Here is a 27,487-nt window from a genome sequence, read left to right as displayed (position 1 = left end):
AAGAATTAAATCCATTAAATTAAAATTAGCCGTAATGTTATTTCACTTCTGTTTTGTGTTGAAAGTACTAAAAAAATAAACATAATGAAAGACACATTGCATTCAAATATTCTATAAATTTAAATAATTTTACAAATTCTACATGGGAAACCTTAGTTCAATCAAATCCTTGTGAGATGGCCATGTCTCATCCTAGTGCACATTTTGATAAAATCTCTTTATTGCCATCTTAGAGATATTTTAAGCTTATCACCTAGCAATCATCAGCTGCATTCTGAAAATATTCAACTGGCAAACAATTAACCAATCAAATTGTGCAGTTTTAGATGATGTACAATGTGTTTGATCGGTGTAGGTTTCGCTGGTCAGTTTGGGGAGTATGGTGCTGTTTTCCGGATAATCATGAACTTAACTTTACTATGTCCTAAAAAAAAAAAAAAATAAATAAATGTAAGAATTTTTAAAAAAACTTATGGTTTATAAAATTAAGGTTAAATTTCAGCTGAAAAATTTTCATTCTTGTGGACTTTTGAATTTCAAAAGTAAATTTGTTTATTTCTTTTGATCTCTTTCTTACCAATGTCTTTTTTTTTTTTTTGTTAGCCTATATGGTTTTACATTTTGGGTTTATTTTGTGGAATATTGTCCAGGCAAAGTGTGAATCTTGTGCATAAATGATAAAAATAAATAAATAAATGATTTGAATTCTTTTTCAGAACTCTTGCAATTATAATCCCTGGAAATAGGCCCATGGTTGTTAGCCGTTCAACATTTCCTAGTTCTGGACGTTTTACATCTCATTCATTAGGAGATAATCTAAGTACATGGGAACAGTTAAAAGCCTCAATTCCTGGAATTTTGAAATTCAATTTGTTTGGAATTCCTTTTGTAAGTTTTGAATCTTACTGCCTCATAAAATTCAACAATTGAACTCTCTGTTTAACGATTAAAAACTACTAGTAAAAATTAAATCATTGAAATTTATGATAAGAGAGGGTTTTAAGTTATTTTCAGTTACTTTCACTAATTTTGGAATTTTAATTTGCCTATTTGTTAATAAGCAGTTGTAAGCATCATTAGTTGCAATTATTAGATTATTAGATATTGCATCGCAAAACTAACATTCCTGGTTTATTATTTTTTTTAATGATCTTTCTGAAAAAGCAACTTTATTTTGCAGCAGAGTTAGTTGCTCCAAATTTTTAGTGTGTTTAATTTTTTTTTCTTCAAATGCAAAATAATTAAAGACAATATTGCCTTGATTATTTGGGATAAATTTTAAATTATCAGTGACATATTTAAATGTTCTTAAGAAAAAAATTTGAAATACAGTAGAGTCTCAAAAATCCGAGTCTTGAAAGTTAGAGGTTCCGCTTAATCCGAGGTGCTTCATTTATATTTTAAATTTAATTTTTTAGTTGCTCAAAAAATATTTGCATTAAAACCTGAAAATAAAAATTTTACTTTTGTAAAACTAATTAACTTCCAACAGGAAATAAGGAAAAGACATTGAGAAGTTTGTTTCACTAACTCCCAAAGAGACTCGAAATATTCTACTAAAAGATACGTATTACGACTACAAGATATGTATTCAAAGATGCCAGGGGGATAATAACTTGATATGAAAAATTGACATTGATTTTCGACAAAGAAAGTGTTAACATCCCTTTTGGAGTATCTAATTGCAATAAAAAAGTAGGTGCACAACTCGATGCCACATGAGTTTCAAAAAGGAAACTTAAACCTTTCACAGCTAACAGGTTTTTGTGTTATGCAAGATACATCTTGTACATACGCACTCTGATAGATACAGAAAACTCGTCGCAATGGTATCCGGCGCAGTCAAAATGCATGTATTGGTTGCTTAAAACTGTGCACATGAATATGCACTGAAATCGTGAAAAACTGAAATCATAATTCGTTTAGATGCAATTAAAGCTTAAATTTATGTTGAAATGTGAGTAATAAATTTTCGTGAAAAAAATACTTTTTCTTTGCACAAGGAAGTAACGTGTCCCTCCTGTGCAGTGGGGACTCGTGCCTTGAAAAAGTGAGGGGGCTGGATCATGGGTGCACAGTATTCGCTTTAAAATAAATAAAATAAAAATAGATAAGCTAAATTTAAAAAAAAATAATAATAAAAATAAATTAAGAAACATAGCAAAAACAAATTCTTAGTGATTTACATGTGGGTGTACCCTTCTGCTTATGAAATCTGCCAGCGAACATGGACGAGATTCAGAATTTTTATACAGATAAAGAAAGGGGGAAAAAAAACGAACTCTTTTTATCTTCTTTAAATTACTGATAGCTTGTCACATTTTCTTTAAAACTACATGAGCAGTAATTTAAAACAAGTAATAATTTCTGTGTAACATGGGGAAGACTTTTTTGAATAAAAAAAATAATCTTGTAACGATATATACACACATATACATGCAACACAGCGCACAACAGTGGAGCAAGTAGAAAATAATTTTTAAGGGGGGGGGGGGGGCATAGTAGGAACAAAATCGCATCAATTTGATTGATTTGATTTGCTCACCATCAAATCTATCAATTTTGAAACTTGCTGTTTTAAAAATGCAATTTTAGATGGTCTTTGGTGACGTACATGGAAAGAACGCTACAGGGGACTCAGCGGAAATTTGTAGAAGTTGAAGCCTTAAAACACGGTTATAGGCCATATTTATTGACTTTAGGGTAAGGGATGGATCAATGGTACTCTCCTTGATCGTTTTTTTTTTGTCTTTTTTTAAAAATAAATAGAAATTAATTCCTCCTCCCCCCTCTAATTTTTTGAAATTGCAGTCCAAGTAATGTAATTGTAGATAAACTTTAAAGATATTTACAGGAAGTGGTGCTGGAGCTCTCCCCTGGATTTTTTTTTTTTTTTTTGAAATTGAAGTCTTAAAAGCTTGAGTGCAATATTCTATGATATTATGAGGAGGGTTTCAGAGACTATTCCACTTAAATTTTTCATAAGTGGCTGTGTAAAAAATCTATTTTTTGATAATATTAAAGAAAGGTGGTTCGGGGGCCCTTGCCCGAACATTTTCTGATAATGAAGTCTTAAAAACGCGATTGTTATTTGGTAACATAAGGGACAGCAATCTTTTCTAGTTGAAGCTTCAAAAACGCAATTTTAAACGATGTTCGAACGCAATTTTAAGGGATGTTGTAATGTGTTCAGAGACTTTCCCTGGACATTTTGCGAAACTGAAGATCTTCAAAGGAAAGTTGAGATGTTCCGTAATGTTTTTGGACGGGGGCAACTAGCTGACCAATTAGCTGTAACTATTGAACATTTTTAATTCAAAGATTTCTTTTTAAAAGAAATTGAGATTTACCCTAACATCATTATTTTTTTCGAATTAAAATCTCCTTTGCCCTATTGTGTTTCTCAGATACGTTTTGATTTAACACACAATTTCAGCAACTAAATTAAAAACATGAAGAAGTAATAACTTTTAAGGTACATTCAAAACTATTAAAAAAAATCTGAAAAATTTAGGATTTCTTCTCTAAATTGTCATTACTCTAATTACTTGAAGACAAAGAGTCAAGAAAGGAATAAATGGTCAAATATTGTGCTAATGAAGGCTTCTTTTTTTTAACTGTATGTTGTTATTTTAAATAGCCTGAATCGCGTAAGAAGATCATTCTAGTATGTAAAATAAACAGCATACAGGCAGGATAACTGTCTCTGCGAAACCTGCTGCAAATATCTTAGAAAGATCAATGGTCTAAGGCAAATATTGAGGTTCAATGCGTTGGTGTTGAGGGAAACAAAACCACAGATAATCTGCACCTCATTATATTTTTAAAACTTTTTTAGCAGATAATCTGCAGATTGTACGCAGGACATTTATGGTACAAGCCATTTTTTTTAAATTTCAAGTAGTTACACACACACACACACAAAAAAAAAAAAAAAAGGGAAAAGAAATAAAAAGTTATAAATTATTTGGTCAAAGTTAGGGGGCCCGGGTCCCCTCTGGCCCTTCCCACGATCTGCCACTTCTCCTATGTCATTCAAATAGTGTCAATTTTCAATCTGGAAGCATTTTCTGGATAATCAGAGTTTTCAGTAATATGAGGTAACATGAGCCCCAATTAACTCGGATTTTGGAGACTGTACTGTAGTTGAAAAAAAAATTTTTTTTTAAAGCCAATCTTATTTCTGAGGAAATGAAAGCTAAGTGACTGTCTGAAATAGACTCCAAACACATATCAAACTATGATAAAATAATAAGTATAATCTATATTTAGAAAAAGTATGCATATTGATTTTAAAAAAAATGAATTATACTTACCTTAATTGATTGCATTTTTTGTTTTACCATTTATTTTAAAAATGTTAATTTTATAGGTTGGAGCAAATATATGTGGCTATTTTGGTAACACTACAGAAGAATTATGTCTTCGTTGGATGCAGTTGGGTGCTTTTTATCCTTTCAGTCGCAACCATAATTCTTTAAACAGTAAGGTAAAAAGAAATCTACTGTGCATGTGTACTTTATTTTCTTTTGTTTTAATTAATACTAGCTGTACCCGCACTGCTGTTCTCGTGCTATAAAGTTTAAAAAGAAGCTCTTTGAGCAAATGTAAATTTCCCTTCCCACTTTGGGGGGGGGGGGGGAGATTCTGTTTTGCTAACTAAAATGTGCATACATAATTTTACCTAAGTTCCAAGCATTTCACTCTAATCACTTAAACATTCTTCCTTTTTCAAAAATGTCATTTTGTTACACATGGAAGGCATTTTTCCCCATTCAACATATCAGGGCTGTGGATCGCTGTAAAATAAAATACTTTTAAGAAGGAAAAATAAGAAAAGAGTAACAAACAAAGCAGCTAAAAGACGTAACCAAAATAAAATGTTAATAAATTGAGTGGAGAAAAGATTTTCTAAATCCAGGTTAAAACGCTCATAACTTTTTTCTAGTTAAGATAGAAGCTTGGGTTTTCGACCTTAAGTTGAGTTAGATCTGGGGTAAAAACAAGTCGCTCTTTCCAATGGTATCAAAAAGAAAACTGTTGGATGATTTGTTGACTTTTTATTGATGGTTTTAATGAAGAAAGTAGGCTGAAATCCAGCAAAGCCTTGAAAAATTCGAGGTAAAAACACAAATAACTCCCGCTGTAATTAAGTCACTGAATCGGGACAAGTTGCTTTGAACACAGAAAAATCTGCCCTTTCCAAAAATATATTATATCAAAAGTGAGGGTAATTTTACAGCCATATAATCGGGAATTTATGTGAAAATTGGGTCTTAAATTAGAATTTTAAAAAAACTACCATTCGAAGTTTTTTTAGGCTGCAAACTTTTTTTGGACTTAGAAACAAATTGAAAATTTCAGCGAAATCGGCCAGGTAGTTCTCAAATTTTTGCGCTTTCAAACACACAGATGCTTTTTCGAGACTTCATTTTATACCATGTAGAGATTGATCAAACTCATTATTTATTTAGATTATCTCTTTATCATTTTGCTTTACTAGTTTTCATGTTTCCTATTAATTTACATCAAGTTATTATTTTTTACAAATTACAGTGCAGGTTATGCAATTATGTAAGATCTGGTTCTTTTGTGGTACCCTACAACCCCAAGAAAATTGTTCTGTTATGGAAAAATCAGGGTATTATCTGAAACTCAGTGAAAAAATTAAAACTTAAAAAAAAAATTATAAATTATTCTTTAACATAATTGAAGCAAAGAAACAAGTGTTACTTCATCCTTGTAAATATACATTTGAAGTAATTGTTTTAATAGAAAATCATTTGAATCATGTTAATGACTGAATATGTTCTCTTGTATTAAGCTTAGTGTGTTCTTTAAATTTTTCATACAAGACATTTTCTGCAAAATATTATAAACGTAAATTTGCATCAATAGTTAAGAAAATGCTTATTTTTAATCAACTTCAAAAAAGAGGTAATTATCAGTTCATATGGTATGTATGTTTTTGTTTGTTAGCTTATATATACAGCATCTCTCTAGCCGAATTTGATGATTATTTTTTAATGGATAGGAAATGGTCTACCTTATGTTCCATTCCTTTGCTTGACTATATTTGTTCTTTAAAAAAAGTTATCGTTAAAAAACAGTAAATTTAATGTAATTTACCTATTAAATGATTAAATATAAAACCCAGTGTTACAAAAATTCGTTACCATATAACAGTAATACTAGTAGTAATCATAATGAGAATTTTGAATGAAGGCTCCTCTAAAGCAAGCGTGAAATTGATTTGTTACCATTTTTCAAGTAGGATTTGATCATCTATGCCAATGAAAGATAACGGTAGTAATGGTTAAGTGAGGATACATATGAGTAACGACATGAATAACTTGTATGTTGTGGATTATAAGTTTGTGAAACCGTTTATTTGTAAATGATTCTGATTTTTTTCTGATTAGCACACAAATTAAAAACTCACTGAAAAACAGAACAACAAGGATTAGTTTTAGTGCTAATCATTTAAAATTTTAGATGAATTGATAAATTGTTTTATTTTGGTGTGAATCTTTTTTTTAAATTTTAGTATGAATCTTTTATAAGGTGAAGTTTTATGATTGGAGCCGTTGTATACAACGTCACCAAAAGCCCTGCATTTTTAGAATGTGTCATAGGGCCAGTGTGTCCGCCTGATTCTCATATACCTAGTGCCGCTATTGATTTAAACATCATGTTATGGTTCTCTCTGTCTCTCTCTTTTTTTTTTTTGGTTTCTCTGTTGCAACTTCATAGAACTTGCTTTGTTTTCTAACTGCAACAGTTTTTGTCATCAAATTAAAAATGTGTATATTAAAGGGGGAATTTTGTAAAGCACACATCTGCGAATATCACCTATTGAAAGTAGGGGTAAAGGATATTTTGTTTTGTAAATCTGCCATACTATTCCAGTGGGAAAAAGTGTTATATGCCAGTAATTGAATTCTATTTTCATTTTCCTTTGTATGAACACAATTTAGTGTGTGTGCAGGGGAGGGGGACATTATGCAAATTTTGATTAAGGGTTGAATTTTTTCAGGAAATTGTTTTTGCATCGATCAATAAGGAAGGTGCGGATGATTTATAGGTGATTGAACAAAAATATTGGATTTTTGATGTCTCATTTATGTATAAAGCCAAACTAGACACTAAAAATTCAATTCATGACATAACAATGAAACAGCAATCAGCAAGGTTAAAATTGTTTTCTGTAGTTATTTTGGAAAGAAAAGATAATGCCAATTAGTAAAGCCTTATGTGAGTATTAGAGACGAAATTTTGCAGCTTAGCAATTAGAAATCGTTTGCACTACTTTTCAGTCCTGAAATTCTGCTAAAAACAATTATTGCGCCATTTTCATCAATGTTAAAGCTTCAAGCAAATTTTATATGCAGAAAAATTCTGGAAAATTTTGAAATGTGCAACAATTTTCCACTTTTTGATATTGGTGAGTATATGTACAAATTTAGCTTTGAATTATAAATAAATAAATATATATATATATATATATATATATATATATATATATATATATATATATATATATATATATATATATATATATATATATATATATATGTATGTATGTATATAAAAACAAGCTCCATTTTTAGAAAACTGCTTTGAGGTGCTTTGTACTAATTATGGGCCAAATTTTATGAAAGTCCAATAGGCTGTATTTGACTACAAACAGATAAGAATGCCATATTTTCTTTGTGTTATTCGTAATGATTACGTGCAGTTAAAATTTCAAGATTACAATTAATAAAGACATTAATTTGTGAAGATATGTGTAAACAGATTAAGATTTTACTAAGGCAAATTTATGGATTTGTGAAATGGAGTCACTACCAATGCTGATTAAAATAAAATTAATAAATTCACGAATTTCCGTAGGTAACATCAAATAATTGATGGAAGCTTCTGTAAGACTTCTTTATTAACTCATAATGTTCATGGGTGTTAATTTTGTTATTACTTTTTGTGCTATTTTGAATACTCTTTATTTCTTGAGTATCAAAACTTTAATCATTTTCTGAGGAAGAAGGGAAAGTAACACAGTTCATTTTGAAGTAAACTGATTCAATGAAATTTTACAGTTCATTTGAAAGTGTTTAATTTTTATGTAGTAAAAAATTGATATGTTAATAAAAAACTTTTTTTTTTTTTTAGAATCAAGATCCTGCCAGTTTTGGCAAAAGCTTTGTACAATTAATTAATCGAGCCCTTTACACTCGATATGAGTTGCTACCTTATTTGTATACATTATTTCATCTTGCTCATACGGAAGGATCTACTGTGGCTCGTCCAATTTTACATGAGTAATTATTGCTTTGTTCTTTTTATTTCGATGTCTAACTGTTTCTGTGTTATGTGAGGTACTTTCATTCTGAAACATAACGCATACATACAAATGTCATGACAACACCTTTCACAATAAATTCAGGCACAGTCAAAATACAATTTTTGGTTACCTACAAGTTTACACACACAAATACATTTTGACCTTGTGAAAAAACTAATCAAAATTCATTTAGGGGTAATTAAAATAGAAATTTATGTTGAAATTTGAGGGATAAATTTTCCATAAAGACAATACATATATATTTCCCATTGTACAAGAAAGTAAAAGGTACATGTCCTTCTCTCATCAGAATTGCGTAAAACTTGACCCATTAGAATTTTCTGAATAATTCTAGTTTTCAGTACGCAGAGGTAGCGGGAGCTCCAAATTACCTCAGATTTTCAAGACTCTACTGTGGTAATATTGGTCAAATAATTTAGCGAACAAATGTTATCTCTGCTGTTGCTTTGGGTTGGGGAAGGGGTAGCTAAAATAATATTTGGTAAAGCTGTAGAAATTTCTTATTTTCTTGCAAAGAAGTCTTAAACATTGTAAACAATAGAGCTAAGTTTCTTTTGTCAATTACAAAAGAAAGTATGATGCTTAAAATGTTTGAAAGAAAACAGGAATAAAATGTCACTTTTCTGACAAATCATATCTCATATTCTGTTGGTTGAATGGAATTTTTTGTGCTCCTGGAGCATGGATCAGATGACCATTGTTTATTTCAAGCCCTGCTTAGAGCTCATGTGGGATTGTAGGATCATGTGTGCTTAGACTTTATTGTACTTAATGGAAGAATACTTATATAACAATCCTCCTTTACAGGTTTCCCAAAGATCCTAAAACATGGGATATCAGTTACCAGTTTCTATGGGGCGCTGCACTGCTTATAAGCCCATTTTTAGAGGAAGTAATATTTTTTTTTGATCATTTTTATATTTAGCTTACATTGAACCAATAATTTAACATTAAAGCCTGAATAAGTTGCACTTTTATAACTATTTTAGCTGTAGAGATTAGTAATTCAAATTTTATTTGGTTTATATGAATACTTGGTGAGAAGACATTCTGTCAGTTGTATTGAAAAATAAGAAATGTTAACTTATAGATGTGCTATAGTTATTGCAAGCGTTATAAGTCAACACTGCATAGTTTAACTTTCTACAATACTTGGAGTTTTGCAGAATGTGTGTGTGTGTGTGAAAAAGTCTACTTTTTTACTCATTGCCATCAATATCTTAAATCCATTCTACTCGAAAATTATTCTTTCATTTTGCAATTAACTTGCCCCAAGATAAAAAGAGTTAAATTCAGTTTTTAATACAACAACTGATAAGTCAGAGAACTGTGTGAAGAGTACTTTGATCTTTTTATCTTGATTTTCCTAAAAGTTTTCAAAAATTTAAAACTACTTCGAATGATTACACCTTGATAATAATTGTAAGAACTACTTTTTATTTTTTTAACAACAGCCATGGTTTTGACATGACACCTATAGCCAATTTTTTACTTTAGTTAATTTGAAATGTTGATGGTGCCGGTTTTTTTCAAATGTTTTTTTTAAAACTGTTTTTTGGACTTTTATGGAGGTGCAATGGTTTTTTATTGGATATTTTAAATATTTTGCCCCCTTTTTTAAAATTTAAATGTCAGAAGATTTTTTGAAGATAATTTTTACGTTTAGTATAATGGTTGTTTTTCTAGTTTGTTTTTTTGGTGTGTTGCTAGTAAATATCAAGGTGATAAGTAAATATCTGGGGTGGAAGTGATTTCCCCCACATTTGTTCCCAAAAATTTTGGTGCCCATTCCTTTCTTAAGACACTGTAAACATAACTTTTTATCCAATGTATTTCCACATATGTGTCATATATTTACATAAAAACATGTATCCTGTAATTTTTGCACTTCAGCTTGTCCTTCTAAGTAGTGTCTTGAATTTGAAAAACTGCAATACTTGTAAGGCATATTATTCAGGCAGAAAGGGAATATTAAATGGAATGAACACATAAGAAGTCTAAGTTTGAACCTATTTGCTTGTAGATGAATGATTTGCATTCACTAAGTTTGCAAATTCATATGTTTTCTTTTATGTGAATTTTCATCACTTCATCTATATCATTAGATGAAAGTGGATGTATTTATGAGACTTGATATTCTTAAAATGCTATTTTTCTGTGTTATTATTAGCATGATGCTTTTTACTATGTATAATTTCATTAATTTTTCATTGTAGGGAGAATCTGTAGTAGAAGCTTATATTCCTGATGGACTGTGGTATAACTATTATAAGGTTAGATTGAAAGGAAGTATATGTTTTACTAGAGGAGTTTCATAAAAGTATTGAATCTTTTCTATAGTGATAAAAACAAAAATGAAGTAAAAAATGCATTGCGAAAATTAGTAAAAAAGTCTATTGTCCTAGAAAATTCTATACATTATATTACCTTAAGAAATCAAACAATTCATTTTATGCTTCATTATTGCACTTCAAGTGATATAATTTCAGTTGAATTACAGTAGAGTTCTGATAATCCGAGTTGATCTGGGCCTACAGCAACTCCAATTACTGAAAACGCATCAGATTCTTTGTGTACTACATTATAAAATCAAAAAGAAAAATTCAATTTTTTTTACAACTGATAAATAGAGAAATCAAATAGCAAAACAGCAAGGAATAGCCAGATTTGTATGCAGAGAAATGTATTTGTAAATATCATTTCACCTACTTGATTAAATGCTTAAAAATGAATATTAAGTTGTTTTTGAGGAGAAATTCTCTTTTTTTCTGTGTTTCCCCAAGCTCTTTAAAAATGCAATGTCATGTAGAAATTTCTGTGTGTACTTCTGTTTTAGGTTGTATCAATTTTGTAGCAAACATAACTAAAAAAATAATTTATTTATTTATTATGCTAACATGCCATTTTCAATACTCTATCAGTTGTCAATACTCTAATTTCTCTCCATTATCAATTTTGTAGCAAACATAACTAAAAAAGTAATTTATTTATTTATTATGCCAACATGCCATTTTCAATACTCTAAAATATAGCACTACTACAACGACCAACCCTAAACTTGGGGAAAAGTGTGCAGAAAAGTTACTTAAAACATTGTTACCAATTTTTTTTTCATGTTGATTATCAGAATATTTTGTTAACTGGACCACCCTCACCTTGACCTGTCCAGATAATTGGCTCTTCACTGTAATAATGTATTCAAGCTACCTGGATTAAATGGAGCTTGGATTAGCGAGACTCTAATCTACTTCTCTATTTCACTTCTTCTACATGGTCCCATGAAATTATATAATTTCCGTAAAAATAAAAATATTATACCAAATGTAGAATGAATGCATATTTTTAAAGAGCCGTGCCAGTCTTCTTTTTTTTTTTTTTTTTTTTTGCAGTATTTTTAAGAAATGTTGAAATTTATATTTAGAACCACACAAACATGCATTCATCCAATCCCCAAGTTATGTATCAAAACTATAAGTGAAAAGCTTTCTTTGAAATAATAAGTGAAAAAGTTTATTGGGAATAAGAAATGAATGTTGGTGAACAAAAGAAATAAATTAAAAATGCAAAAGTCCAAGAATCTTAGTCACTAGAACTGAAGAGGTTATTTTTTAAAAAAAGGTAAGATTAGGAATAAAATAACAAAAGTACTGAAAATATGATAAAAGCAAAAATTATTGCACCACTACAGTATAACTTCTGGGAACTTCATGCAACGGGGGGATTTAAAACTTTTTCTATTTGATATTTTTAGCGATTGATTGATCTTGCAAACTGCGTGAGTACAAAATTTGAGTATAGTCACAGCTTCACTTGATACCTGGACCGATTATTATGAAAATTGCTATATATATATATATGTATTTTTCCACGGAGAAGGTGCATAATATGCTCATTGAAGCCACTCGCCACCAGGTGGCACTGCAGAGTAGCAACTTCTGCCCCGTTCAACCGATTGTCATGAAAATCAGTATAATGATGTATTTTTTTGTTGGCGTAGCAACGCGCGTCGGGTACAGTTAGTTATCTATAAATAATACTGATAAAAAAAATACCCACAATACAAAAGAAACACTCACACTCATAAAAATGATTTTTTTCAAAACCAACGAGTTAAAGACCAAAGTATTTGAAGATGAAGGACTTTCAGGCAACTGCAGGAGTATCGCGCATTATTAACATTACCATCGGGTTGCATAAATTCAGAAAGAATATTTTCAACTGCAGAAAGTTTGTTCATTACAATGAGTTCCATGCTTAGTGAAAATTAGCATGGTGTTTGTTTTTTTTGCTATTATTGATTTTTTATTATGATATTCGTATCTTTATTTTATATTAGTTATCAATAAGTAAATAATGCTCTTTTTAAACAAAATAATGAAATATGGCAACAAAATATTATGTTTTGAATGTTTTTTGGGAAATTTCTAATGCCGGTATTCTGGTATCACGTTAAAAAAATACCGAATACTGGTATTGCTTTTTTGGTTCAGTTTGCAGTCCCTATTTTCTTTTATCATAGAAGTTATACATGGTTCAGTTTTACAGTCCTTCAAAACAGTCAGTCAACCTTGTGTACTGATGGTTTCCAATGATGTGGAAGCTTAGGACACCTGTAGTAGTGCCTGTTCTGCTGATAGTTTGAATGGAGCGGCCTACTGCTGCAATAATCTAGAACAGTTCGGAAGTGATTGCCACAAAGTGGGTTCTTCATCAGAGGAAATAAGTCAAAGTCATGAAGAAAAAAGCTCTTGTGATGCTGGTAACTATAGTGAGCCATGGTGGCCTGATCGGTAAAACATCAGACTCACAACTGGAAGGTTCCAGGTTCTATACCAGCCAGTTGAAGATCCTCCATGTTCATTAATGATGACTGGGGCACATTAACTATATTCAAGGTCATAAAGTCCACCATATTCCTCTTTTAGACCAATACCTCTGGCATGCTAGATCAGGGGTTGTTCAGCTCCTGATCTTTATCAAAAAGCACTGCTTTCGTCTTTTCAAACCAGTTGGTAGGTACGGGAAACTCTGAACTGTAATGTAGTGTAATGTTGGAACTGTATTGAAGGATTGCAAAAATTGATGGCATGTATCACTTTTCTACTAGATGTAAATAAATAGTAGCCACTATTAAAGTTCCAACTCTCGTAGTATTTAAAACCTTGATAACTTATTTTGACCAAAGTCATTCTATAGGAATTTATATTTTTTTCTGATAGGAATATACTACATTGTAACAGAGTTTTGAAATGTATTTATTCATATTTTGCATCATTGCTGTGTAATTAAGTTCTATATATTAATTTATTTTTTAAAACCAAGTGGATACTTCGACTGAAAAGGCTTTTCAATTGGATGAAATTGCTATTCTTGTCTAGTGAATTGTAAATTTTTTCTAGGGCAATCTTGTAAAGGAAGGTAATGGCCGTTTCATCACTCTGATGGATGAAGGACAAATAAATTTACATGTACGAGGAGGATATATTTTACCGTTACAGAAACCTAATGTTACTACATTTTTAAGGTCTGTACTGACTCTGTTTTCTACTTAGGTTATAACAGTTTTTAAAAATCTGTTCTGTAACTTCTTTCATCATTATAGCAAAGCTTAACCAACTGAAATTTATAAAATAGCTATCATCAATTTCTTTGGAATAACTTTTTGAATCATGTACTTTCCCTTCTCAAAATTAAAAAAAAATCTTTGCTTTTATAACATTTGAAAATCATACAATGTACACCTTTAATTTTAAAATAAAATATCTTTTTTCTGTTTCACAATATATTCCAAAGCAATTACTATTTTTCAATTAAAAGAGAACGCTGACCACGGGGGTTTTTGCTGTGGTCTTATTGTCATATTTCACAAAGCTTTTGATTTTTCTTATTCCGAAATGAATATCAGTTGCTTAAAAATAAAAGTATAACACACAATAATTCTTATTTTAAAAAAAAAAACTTTCTTATGCAGAACCTATTCCATTCTAATAGACGTTGCACTGGACGGGGTTAGTCTAGTTGATAGAATTGGCTGTTTTAACTTTTTATCCAGTATGCAAATAAATCCATCCAACTAGCATTGAAAAACACTTTTTACTAACTTTATTTGGACTTTCTGAATCAATGATTGGTAAATGCAGGGTGTCCGCGCATATGGAAAGTCATGGAAAGTCAGGGAAACTCATGGATTTCGAACATGATCGAAATTGGTCGTGGAAAGTCATGGATTTCAGTGTAAAATGTCCAAAAGTCATGGAAACTGACTGTTGGTCATGGATTTCGCGCTCAGGACTATCGTATGTTTTCCCATTCCGGAGACTGGGGATTTTTTTTTTCGTATCATAGCTTTTCTACAATGTTTAAAAAAACACACATAACAGTAGAAATAGCAGTTTGAAGTTTCTATATTTAATGGTAAGCTTGTTTTTTAACCGACGAAAAAACGGAGGAGGTTCTCAATTCGACACGTATATTTTTTTTTTTTTAATGTATGACCACGCATAACTTTTTACAGAACAGTCTGATTTTGATAATTCTTTTTTTTATTGGAAAGGGTATACCCCGAAGGTGGTCCCATAAAAATTTTGAAAAAAAATTCCTACCCTAAGGGTGGGAAAAGGGGGTTGATTTGTTGTTCACTCACAGATTTTTAATGTATGACCACACATAACTTTTTACAAAATAGTCCGATTTTGATAATTCTTTTTTTATTGGAAAGGTTATACCCTGAAGTTGGTCTCATATAAATTTGGAGAAAAAATTCCTACCCTAAGGGTGGGAAAAGGGGGAGATTTGTTGTTCACTCACAGATTTTTTTATATATGACCACACATAACTTTTTACAGAATAGTCCGATTTAGAATATTCATTTTTTTATTGGAAAGGGTATAGCCTGAAGTTGTTCCTATAGAAATTTGAGGGAAAAACTCCTACCCTAAGGGTGGGGAAAGGGGGGGCGATTAGTAGTTCACTCTAAGATTTTTTGATGCTGAATTGGGTATAACAAAAAAAAAAAAAAAACCTCACGATGAATGAGATGCAGACTTGTATGTCTCTCGTGTGTACTGTCTTGAGCAGGTAAACGACAGTATCCGCAGAAATGAGTTTTCGAGATATTTGAAGAATTGTGCGCTGGATTCAGTACTATCAACTGGGAAATGTTGGAATTATATATTTTTTTTTTTTAGCGGAAACCAAATAAGTTAGTTTGTACAACAAAGCTAACGTACAAACAATGATGACAAAATGCAAAAAAAAAAAAAAAAAAGATAAAATTGCAGTTATAGCCCTTTACCTGCACACGGCAGTGTAGACCTCTCAATCTCTGGTACTTGTGATTAGAGTTAGTTTTCAGTGCCAGTTGTCAAACATTTTTTATATTCAGGATTTGTATGAAAAAATAGGGCGAAGTTTAGTGATGGTGACATACTATTTTTAACCGACGAAAAAACGGAGGAGGTTCTCAAGTCGACACGTATATATATATATATATTTTTTTTTAATGTATGACCACACATAACTTTTTACAGAATAGTCCGATTTTGAATATTCTTTTTTTATTAGAAAGGGTATAGACGAGCGCTCTGCTTATCACCTTCTTGCAATAACCTATCGTTATTGTAGCTTCTCATTCTCGACAGTCTTTCCTCGCGCTGACCTAAACTCTCCTGTGTAGTTCTCTTTCTGTTTGCTTCCAACCTTTTTTCTTTCTCATTAATAGATTCTTCTAAACATCTTTTCCTCATCCGAGTAGCATTTTTTGTAGGCCTACCCATGTTAGTATATAAAGCCTGCTTTTTTAAAATTATTTATGTAACACAACAGATAATTGTTAAAATACGATTATATATATATATATATATATATATATATATATATATATATATATATATATATATATATGTTAATAGCTAAAGTAAGGTAGGTAGCTATTTTAAAAGTAATCAAAAATATAAGCATACAGATTATAGCCACATTAGTAGCTTATAGCCACAAAAAATTATAAAATAAAAACTTTTAAACAAAAAAATTGAACCGCCGAAAAAACTGAAAAGCAAAAAATAATAAACCATTTTAATTAAACCTTAATAACTAAGTTCTTAAACTGATGTAAGTATAACTAAGTATATATTTTTGTAATAATTTAGAGTTTTTAATTAACCTTAATAACTCAGTTCTTAAATTAATGTAAGTATACCTAAGTAGTTTTGAGTCGGTGCCAAACAATAAATAAACAAAGATCCCTAAATTACCTAAATTTAAAGAAATAACCAAATAAAATTAGCAATGTAATGTGAAATGTCCGGCGATAAACATAAATGTTTCAAAAAATGCTCCCTCCACACGCCATCATTAAATCATGAATACTAGTAGATCGTATACAACAAAAAGTACCTCTCGTTGGAGCTTTGAAACCTTTGGGACCTCGCACGAGAGGGGCAAACAACCAGTGAGAAAAAATCTTCAGGATCATGTATGCAATTAACGGCTACAGTTGTTATGCCATACTTACGCTGAATAATACTATGACCCACAAAACCATTTATTTGAGCTTTTAACAAGATGAGAAATCCTTCTTCAGTATGATGAACAATGATATAAACATTTTGACTGTTGTAAATATGAGGCAAAAGCTCAATAGCAGTCAAATACTCGACTCGTGTTTCTTCGAGACCACTCGACGACGTTCGGGTTTAACTTCGTGAACGCTCGGCATTTTCCGGCGAAGGGGCGTGTCGCCATACGCCACCGCTGCGCCTCACGCTTTACAAAAATAATTAATTTGCTTGTTTGGCACCGACTCAAAACTACTTAGGTATACTTACATTAATTTAAGAACTGAGTTATTAAGGTTAATTAAAAACTCTAAATTATTACAAAAATATATACTTAGTTATACTTACATCAGTTTAAGAACTTAGTTATTAAGGTTTAATTAAAATGGTTTATTATTTTTTGCTTTTCAGTTTTTTCGGCGGTTCAATTTTTTTGTTTAAAAGTTTTTGTACATTACAATTGAATAATTATACCGATCATATTCAGATTTGTTACTAACTTATCTTTTGCCATGATGACTCTGGAATTGAGTATTTTGAAGTTTTTTTTTTCTGTTTAATGTATGAATGCATTTACTAAAATTGTATTTTACAATTTCACACTGCGCTTTGGGGAGATAATGGGTTATTTTAGATTTTAAATGTTCTTAAACTCTCGTACTTACTTTTTGTCTCAATAAATTGTTGCATCATTTATTTTTCATATACATATTTAGTTGAATATTTTTTGCTGCTTTTGTTTAGATTTATTTACATAGCTGAGATGAAAAGGATATTTTCCTAAAACAAAGTTATACTGCTGTATAGCCTCTATTTATATTTGTTGCGCAATTTTGATGTCATTGTCAAATGAAGTAACTTGCGTAAGTCATGGATTTGAAGAACGTGAGTCATGGAAAGCTACGGGCAGAAGTCATGGAAAGTCATGGATTTCAAAACTCAAAAAGTAGCAGATACCCTGTAAATGTAAAATGTTGAATAACTTATAATAATCATTATGCAAAGTGATCATATGGTACATATTATAAATATACATAACTTATGTGTGTATAATTGGGAGAGTTACTAGTTCAAAAATCTTGGTAACTTGATACCTCGAACTTTTTCTCTTCCTAAAAGATTCGAGATATTAAGGTTTTACTGTAATACTGCTTTACTTTAAAATTAATTTTGGGATTAGATAATAATAAATTGAAATGGTAAATATTGTGGTGGTGCTTCTACATTTGAATGAAACAATTGCTTGTTTAGTGATATTTTAACAGTTGAAATTTTAACCCTAATTCCAGTGGATTAACTCTAAACTCCAGTAGATAGCGTGTTGACCACTTTTTTGTTTCTTCATTCCCCTGAAATGACACAATCTTACGAGTAAAACAGTTAAGTTAATGGATTCAGTTCCAGCCTTGTCACAATAAAAGCTTTTTCCCTGCATTTTAAACATTACCGGAACATATTATCCAATTATCATGCTGTGGCGCGAGTTTCATTGTTGATGACGTCAGGAGCGTTACTTGATCATTGGCTATTATATACAGGGTGTTTCTGAACTCTTGGGCAAAACTTTAAGGGGTGATTGTACATATCAGGACAAACAATATAATGGCAAAAAAAAGGGTCTCAAACATCTTCTGTAGGAGATAGGCGTCATTGAAGTTTAGGGTTCAAACTTTCAAATGATCATAAAAAAGGGAAAAATTAGTCGATTTGCTTGCGGTTTTCGCTAAAATTATTCTTTCAGTATTTTCTTGAAAATAAATTTTGAGGATGTAGTTTAAAAAATGCCGATAGAGGGCGCTTTAGACTTAGGAATTATGAAAAACTATTTTTTAAGGCTTTTTTTGAATCTCATTAAATTTTTTCTAATGCTTGGACCTTAACTTAAATTTTCAGCTCAAAATCATTGGGCGTGATTTAGTCGCACAAACTGAACTGTATTCAGAAGTTGAAATACATTCTGTCACACACAAAAAAAAAAAAAAAACATTACCCCAGTAGGAAACAAGTGATCTTTACGAAACTTAAAGTGGATTTGGCCTATGACAAGATAAGAAAATGATTACAAATTCAACATAAAATATTGTTTTATTAAGAAGTTCAGGCCGAGGACTGCTGATGGCCTTTGAAAAAAGTGAGAAAGGTGACAAATTTGAAAACAAAGGTGACTAAAAGGTGACAAAAAAGTAACTAAAAGGTGACCAAAAGCAATTTGTTAAGAACTCAAAAAACAGAAAAGGATTATCCCTTTTTACTGACTTTTACCAAAATAGTCCTATATGCTTTTTGTAAAGATTTCTACAGCTTCACTTTCAATATATGTTTTAACTTTTTCCATTTTCTTAGTTTCTTCTTCACAATCCTTTCTTTTTTTGCTCTTCTTTTTGCTTCTGTTTCAATTCCAAATCCTTTTACATTCATCCATGTATGTTGTGTAATTTACGTGTGCTTGTTGTGCACATTTAATTATTTCTGGACCAATTGGTAAAGAAAGCAAATGAGGATATTCTTTTACAGCGTCTTTAACTATAAGTATGCTGTTTAAAAATCTTTCAGTCCTTGCTGTCTTATTTTCACCAAAAAGGTACTTTGAAATAGAAAATAGTCTTTCAATGTCAGCATTACCATGTGATAATGCAAAGTGAAGCTTTCAGTGGCGTAGCTAGACCCGATTTTCGGGGGGGGGGTTACTTCTTTTATATATATATATATATATATATATATATATATATAATATATATATATATATATATATATATATATATATATATATATATATATATATATATATATATATATATGTATGTATAATCGCTTGGAATTTTTTCCTTTTCTTCCTTTTTTTTTTCTTTCTCTTCTCTCTTGTTTTTCTCTTTTTTTTGAGACTAACTTTTCGGGGGGGGGGGGGTTTTGTCCCCAAAAACCCCCCCCTTAGCTACGCCCCTGGAAGCTTTTATCATCTTAGAAATATTAGATCATTGGAAGTTGAGTCGTTTTTTAAAATGTGCTGCTGCCAGTGGATATCAATGGTTTTGTTTTCGGATGCTTCATCATCTTTTTCCAGCTGCAAAAGTTTCCATTCATCTTGCAACTTATCGAGTGGAACATTAAAAGGCATGATTTTGGCAACCTTTATCAAATCCTTACAGCTTCTAGATTTACTTCTCTCTTTTGGATCCAAAAATTTAAAACTTTTCAGTAACCCGTTTGATATGCAACTTTTTTCTATTACATACTTGCATGCAGTCACACAATGCTTTTTAACAGCTCTTAAAAACATAACCTTTTCATTTTCTTTCAGTTTTGACAGTTCATCTGTCACCTCTCCACTAACAACGAGATCTTCAAGAGGTAGTCTGTTACCAACTGCAAACAGTTCATCCGTGTCTACGTTTAAAAAATCAACTTACTTTATGACAGAGGCTGGGGGGGGGGGCATATTTAAGGCTATTTTTTAATTAATTTCACTGTTAAAGCTATCATTCAGATACTTTTCAAAGATTTAATTATTAAAAAAAAAAAAATCCTAAGATGCATTTCAAGAAAGGTGACAAAAGTTGCAAAAGGTTACTAAAAGTAACAAAATTTTCAAAAGGTGAGAAAGGTGACTGACTCCTCGGCCTGGCAAGTTATGACACAACAAAGGTTACAAAACCATAAAATGTATAGCTTCCGCTAGAAGCTATTCAAGACGAAACACTGTGTGGTATGGAGTGAAATAGTTTACCTATGACCACTGGGACTAAATCGGGATTCATTGTTGAAGATAATATGTCTCCTGTTTGTCACAACCCAGCTAATCAAGTGCAACGAAAATCCAATCCATTACAATGGACGCGGGTTCAAGATACCAGCGTCTTCCAGTCTACTCTGGATTGCTTTTCTTGATACCATCAGTTTCTTGAAAGGTGTTAAACAGCACGGAACTAATGTTAGCGACTTTATTGATAGGGTAGTGGCCTCTCTTATGATGTGCAATGTTCTCACTCATTTCTGTCTCTAGAATGCCTTAACCAACCGTAATGGAGCGATTCATTTATTTTTACCTACACTAAGCTACTACCGTAATGCTCCGACCGAGGTGGTGGCAGATACGCATGTACAACCTACCTGCTTCTCTGAGACCTACTGTATGTCCCTTTAAAAAGTCCAACAATTGTTCGTGTACCTCTAAGAGGTCGTCTTAGTCACAATAGCGTCCTTACTACTTGATAGTTTCGTTTGAAGAGCCCTTTTGCCACAAGCTTTCGCACATTCAATCGTACCTATCTGCGTATTTTGTATGCGCATAGCACATTCCCCTTTTCATCACTGGCGACGAAATTTAAATCATCTCTTACCAAACTACATTCCAACCGAGTTTGTTGGTTGAGCTCAATTTATTCTTGATGCACACTTTTTTTTTTTTTTTTTTTGTGAATAATTTATGTGAATTAACCAAGTGGTTTTTTTTTCAGCCGAAAACAGCCTATGGGCCTTTTTGTTGCTCCAAATGAAAATGGAAGTGCTACTGGGCTTTTATTTTGGGATGATGGAATTTCATATGGTAAACTAATTTTTAAAATTATTTTTGTTTTCACATGTGTATTTTTTTTCTAAAACTGTTTAAAAACATTGCATTGCAATATAAATCTATACGTACAGAATGATCTAACATTTTCATATGAAATAGTCTTTAGATAAAGCCTATTTTGGGCCAATATAGTCTAGAGGGTATTTTTTTTTTAACTCTTCACCAACAAGTATTATTCAAATCGCTTTTTTTTTTTTCAAATTTGAGTTTCAGAATGATTTTTGGAACAATTTATTATGAGGTTTCATTTAGTTTGTAGTTGGACATGATGGTGATTTGTAAATCCCATTTTTTGAGGAACGTCTTGTCTTTAAAGGCGTATAACTCAAGTAATGCTGTTTTACATCTTCATATGTAGCTTAGAGATTTCAGAAAATCTTAGGGCTAGGTTTTAAAATTCTTTCATTTCCACCACACTTCCCAAACGTTGCTCCATCCAATATTTCTTTACTCCTCCATGCAAAAATCTTTGTCAGGGTAAAAAAAAAATGGAGGCAAGAAAATGTTAAAACAGCATTATTCGCCTTCAAAAGCAATGGCGCTTTTTGAAAATGGGATTCACGAATGGTCATCATCCTTGCAAGAAATCATGAAAAACGGTAGAAATTAAATTGTACATTTTTTTTCGTTAAATGACTTAAAAACTGGTTGTCTCTCCAAAATTGGGCAGAACTTTCCACTAGACCTAATATATAACATCTGATGAGAAGCCATCATTAAAACACAATTGAAAAAAAAATCTTTATGTTGCAAGATTGTCTCCAAATTTGCCAAATCCCGAGCAAAATTTGCTGAATGAGGACATTTTTGGGAGGTCATAGTGACCACCCACTGGGTTGCCCCTTATGATGCATCACCACCTAATATGTAAATGTTTCATGAACTATTTATCCTACTTTTAAGTAAACAGCCTTTGCATAAAATAATTGCCATTTCTTTTTCTTTTTCCTTTTGAAAGTAAAACTTCCAATTGTTACTGAAAAGTTGCAATACATCTAGAAAATAAATGCCTTTAGGTGGTAGGATTTGAAGTAGAATGACAAGTGGCTTTCCAATAACGGAAAAGTACCGACCAAAGTTATGTATGTAAAAACTTCATACGTTTAGCTCTAATTTAAGTTTTTTACCGCTAAACATGTTTTTAAATTTGTTAAATCTCATTACTCAATGCATGTAAAATTCGGTACTCTAATTTATAATCATTATGTAGCATAATGAAAGAACAACAGGAGTAAATGAAAAAAACATTTTAAGTCTGTAGCTTTGTAAAATATATATGTTTTTGTTTGTTTTCAGAAACACAAGAACACAGAACATATTTGCAGCTAGGTTTCTATTATCAAGAGGTAGTAATTCATATTTATCAATTTTTCATTGTGAATAGCTATAATTTTTAAGAACCAATGGCGGCTAGTGGATGAGTCTGCTGATATTTATAGATACTCCTATAGTGATTGCAATACCGGTATACCGAATACCTGTATTTCGATCTATTTTGCAATTTCATAGTAACGGTATTTGCTGTGGTAAAATACCGGTATTTTCCGTATTAGCTGAAAATAATAAATAGTTTCAATTAAAGAATTTTCAATTTAACTTATTAAGTACCTACTTGTATTTTAAATGCACATTTCTTTTTCCATTATAAAGAACCAAAGTCAATCTATTGATGTAAAAATTTGGCTTCAAAAGCACGAACTAATAAAATATCATTAAACAAAAGCAGCGGAAACATTGCAAAATGATAACTAGATGATGAGATGAATCACATTTTTGTACGATTTTGTGCACCATGTTTTGATTTTTTCCATTTCCCTGGATCACTCACTTTTCCTTTTGTGAAAGTTAATTTCGAATGCAGACCACTTTGAATGAACAATTTATTCCAACCATCAATTGCAGTTCTACTTTTTGATTTCTTTTTTAATTATTTGTCTCAACTGTACTAAATTTTGTCAAAACCTTTTTCTTGTTAGCATAACAAATGGTAATTTGTTGTCACCAGTATTGGTTTGTTGTCTTGTCTTGCTATTTGACTGAATACTTAGCTAGATAATATTTAGAAATTATATAGTGCCTTGAAAGTTTGCATAGAGGAAAAGCATAATCAATTGAAACATATTTTCAGATATTTACATAATCATAATTAAGGAAAATTTGAAAAGAAGGCAAAACTAACAAGATCAAATTTAGTCAAGTTTACCTTAAATTTTAAACCAAAGGGCAAAAGGGTAATAAAAAGCCAACACAAACCTCTCCTGCTCATGAGAAAATGATGCAAGTATTGGAAAAGTATCATCTCTCGGAAAGAAATTACAACTAGCCATAAATTAAAAACAAAAAAATAAGAAAAACACACAATAAAAAAGAATTTGTCCAAATATAACACGCAAGAGCCTGAATTATTTGAAGATGAAGGACTTCTAGACAATTAGAGGAGGTGTATGGTGCATTGTTAACAGTACCACCCACCTGGGTGAATACAGAAAGAGTGTTTTCAACTGTAAGAAAGTTAAGTACTAAAACGAGTTCCAGGCATCTAGGCTTAGAGACAATTCAATCGATGCATTACGTTTTTTACTATCATTGATTTTTTATTATGACATTTATTCTTTCATTTTATATTTGTTCACAATATGCTTTCATAAATAATACAAATTTTGTACAAAACTATGAAATGTGGCAACAAAACAATATGTTTTCAAGCATTCTTTGTGAAATTTCAAATGCCGGTATTATGTTTTCAAAATACCGAATACCGGTATTGAATTTTTGGTCCAGTATTGCAATCCCTATGCAGATAAAATGAAGAGAACTATTGTTGATAATGCTAAACAACATAAAATAAGTCTTAATTGCAATATATTTATAGGCTTAATTGCAGTTTCGTTATTCTAAGCTTCTCTTATAGTGTCAAAGAAACTTGAGATTTTAGAAATTAATCAATTAATCAGTGATGGCGATTGGGGATTATAAGTGCTGAGCAAAAATTTTTGGAAGCTAAAGACTTTATACTTTTGGCTATATTTGGGTGACTTAAGGGACAAACCGGATGACTATGGGTTACGGAGAAAGGCATTAGGGCTTCAGAAGCTTTTCCAAAAAAAAAAAATAATCAAAGCTGAAGTATTAAAAGAAACGTTTGGGCTGTTTTTGGTGATGTAAAGGTAATTTTCTGAAAAAAATAGCGAAACTGGTGTTTTAAAAGAAAATTTAGGACATATTTAGCCAACTGCGGGCAAGGTGTTCTGGGCAATTTTTGCAAATATGTATTACTTTAAAAACGCTATCTGAAGATATCTTTGAATGACTTAATGAAGAAAGGTTCTCCCCGGTAAATCCATTGAAATTGATATGCCCTGGAAACTCTATTTCAGACTTCCTTTGGTGAATTCAATGGAAAAAGCGGAGGACTACAACCCCTGTATTTGTCTCGTAATTGGAGTCTTAAAAACACATTTTTACATATTTTTGCTGTTGTTAGGGTGAAGCGGGTTCTCTTCGTAGAAAAAGTGTTTGCAGGTTCTTCCCTGGGAATTTTTTGAGACCAAAGTCAAAAAATTGCAATTTCAAGCGTTCCCGTTGGTGATGTTATTTTACAGATAATCTCTCCAGAAATGTTTTCAAATTAAAATCTTAAAAAACTCAGGCAATTTTTGATGATGAAAAAAAGTGTGAGAGCGGTCCCCTGAGCCGCCGCCACTGCACTTGATCAAGTTTTTTAAAGTTTGAGCAAAACAACTTACAGGCTGTCTGAATAAAATGTACCAAATTTCTAGAGGTTGCTCTACTTAATGGAGGGCTTAAAGGCATAAGAAAATTGTAAAATTAAATACCAATACAAACAAAAGTTTTATGAAAAAAATTAATTTCACTTCCACTTGAGCTCTCTTAGTAGCCTTTTCAGTACATTTGCCGTTTTGATAGAAGTTATGTTCCACTTTTTAATGCACTTATCCTGGCGTAGATTTCTTTTATAAAGTCTTCAAAACATTATTTGCACTTTTATTATGGATTTGTGTGTACTGTATTGCATATCAGAGAACTATTTGTGCATTCTCTTGCAATGACGCTATTTTTTCCCTTTGTCTGTTCATAAAAAGTGCAGGTGCTTTAGATGCAAGAAATAACATTTGCCAACAAACTCTAAGAGCTGCCAACTGTCCCAAAATCACCCTGGTAGCGCATAAACTTTTTTAAAATTAAGATCTACTATCTGTTCAAGATCAGTACATTTGATTCTAACACTCTATATTTTTGATAGTTAGAAACACCCAACATAAGCAACTATGGTTGAGGCAAACTTTACCTGGCAGCATTTTGAAGGCTACACAGATCCAAATTATAGTATTGAAATGCTGACAGGTTAGGTTTGCCCCAACTATAGTAATTAACCACACGCAGCATTTATCTAACTACTTTTACACCCTCAGTACCAACATGATCACTTGATCAGGCAGAAGCACTAACTTTTGTGTCAACATGCTTTGTTATATGACATTAAGAAATTGGTAAATAATTTTTCTAGAAACACTCCATCATCAATATATTCTTATAACAAAATCAGAATTACCTTTAATTTTTATTGTGTAAAACCACATCACAATAACTTTTACACTAAAAGTAATGTATCTAATCAAATTGAAATAATTCAGGTTTGTTCAGCGTTAGGATACTCTAGCATAGAAAAGGCATGACAATACGACCTATTAAGCAGTAAGTTAACCGCAGATAAACAATTAAAAAATTTGTAAAAGTTTTTATAACGTTCAACATTGCCATCTCTTTCCTTTTAAGTGCATTCTACGACATCAAGTGCTTTTCTGACGTCTACTAAAAAGGAAAAATTGGACAGTTATTTCTACCGCTTCAAGACCGTTTCCTCTACTTCTTGATGTGACATAGTTTAGGATTTTTTTTTGTTTGTTGCAATGCAATTTTTAACATACAACTGTCTTTTTCAATTTTTCACATACACTCTCCAAAAGCTATATTTTATAAAACAGCAGGAATGATTTTATTGAAGAATGATTTTAATATGTGTTGATATTGTAATGATTCTGTTCATCTAGATTTGGTTTTTAAAGCGGCTGATTTTATAAGTGGCGGTTACTGTATAGAACATAGTCCCAAATTAACAATTGACATGTCAACCTATCATTATGATTCATACTCACGTTTTATTTTATTAACCATAAGGCTGTATGAAAGTTTCAGGTTTCTAACTTATCTTAAGTGGATAAATTATTGATTTTTTAAATTAAAACTAACAAACTGGCATGAGCATCATAAAAGTATGTAAATGAATCTTATTAAAGCAGTCTCTGCAAATTGTTTTTGATGGTTATCGTTATTTAGCTAGTGTCAATAGATTTTTTGATTCAAACACAGCTGAATCTTTAATTCAACTACTAACATATTTACTTTTTGAGGACAATCCATTTTTAGATTGATTAATTAAAAGAAAAATGTATGTTTCTTTTATAGAGTCTTGGTAAATCTGTACTAACATCGAATATAACCATAAACTCGTATCCTGATGGAAGTTACGTGCATTTTGGTTATATGATATTTTGCAAGCAGAAGAAGCCATCAAAAGTTGTTCTAAACGATGAAAATTTGGGCACAAAGTGGACTTACGATGGTGGTACACAAGTATGTAATATATTTTACCTTACTAATAATATTTTTTAATAAAACGGCATGTTTAAAGATTTAGTGTATAATATGTCACACAGGATAACTTTTTTTTGTCTGCCTGAAGAAACACTACCTTACTTATTTCATTTTGCTTACTTTTGCAGGTGCTTCGAATAGACAATTTAGATATTTCTATTGCTGATGCTTTCCAGCTCATCATAGAATAACTATTTCAAATTGAAATATATGTAATTTTTTACAGTAAAAATTCCCAAACATCGATTGTTAAATTCTCACTCTTGAAAAACATTTTATAAACAAATTTCTATTTATTATCCTAAATAAAATTATATTTGAATA

The 27,487-nt window shown here is 31.1% G+C and overlaps 1 protein-coding gene across 1 annotated transcript; it reads left to right on the top strand.

Moving 5' to 3' along the window:
- Nucleotides 1–716: 716 nt before the first annotated feature.
- On the top strand, nt 717–27,487 carry LOC129217505 (sucrase-isomaltase, intestinal-like; the record flags this gene model as incomplete). The annotated part of the gene is given in 10 exon segments (XM_054851817.1): nt 717–888; nt 4,373–4,489; nt 8,170–8,318; nt 9,170–9,254; nt 10,579–10,635; nt 13,762–13,886; nt 21,372–21,460; nt 22,784–22,833; nt 26,975–27,142; nt 27,292–27,487. Coding segments are annotated over 10 exon segments (1,075 nt in total), but the record flags the coding sequence as incomplete, so codon positions are not given.

The sequence above is a fragment of the Uloborus diversus genome, chromosome 2 (genome assembly GCF_026930045.1).
Source record: "Uloborus diversus isolate 005 chromosome 2, Udiv.v.3.1, whole genome shotgun sequence".
In the NCBI taxonomy this organism is placed as follows: Eukaryota; Metazoa; Arthropoda; class Arachnida; order Araneae; family Uloboridae; genus Uloborus; species Uloborus diversus.
The sequence above is the reverse complement of the archived record's forward strand: the minus strand, read 5'-3'. Positions and strand labels throughout refer to the sequence as shown.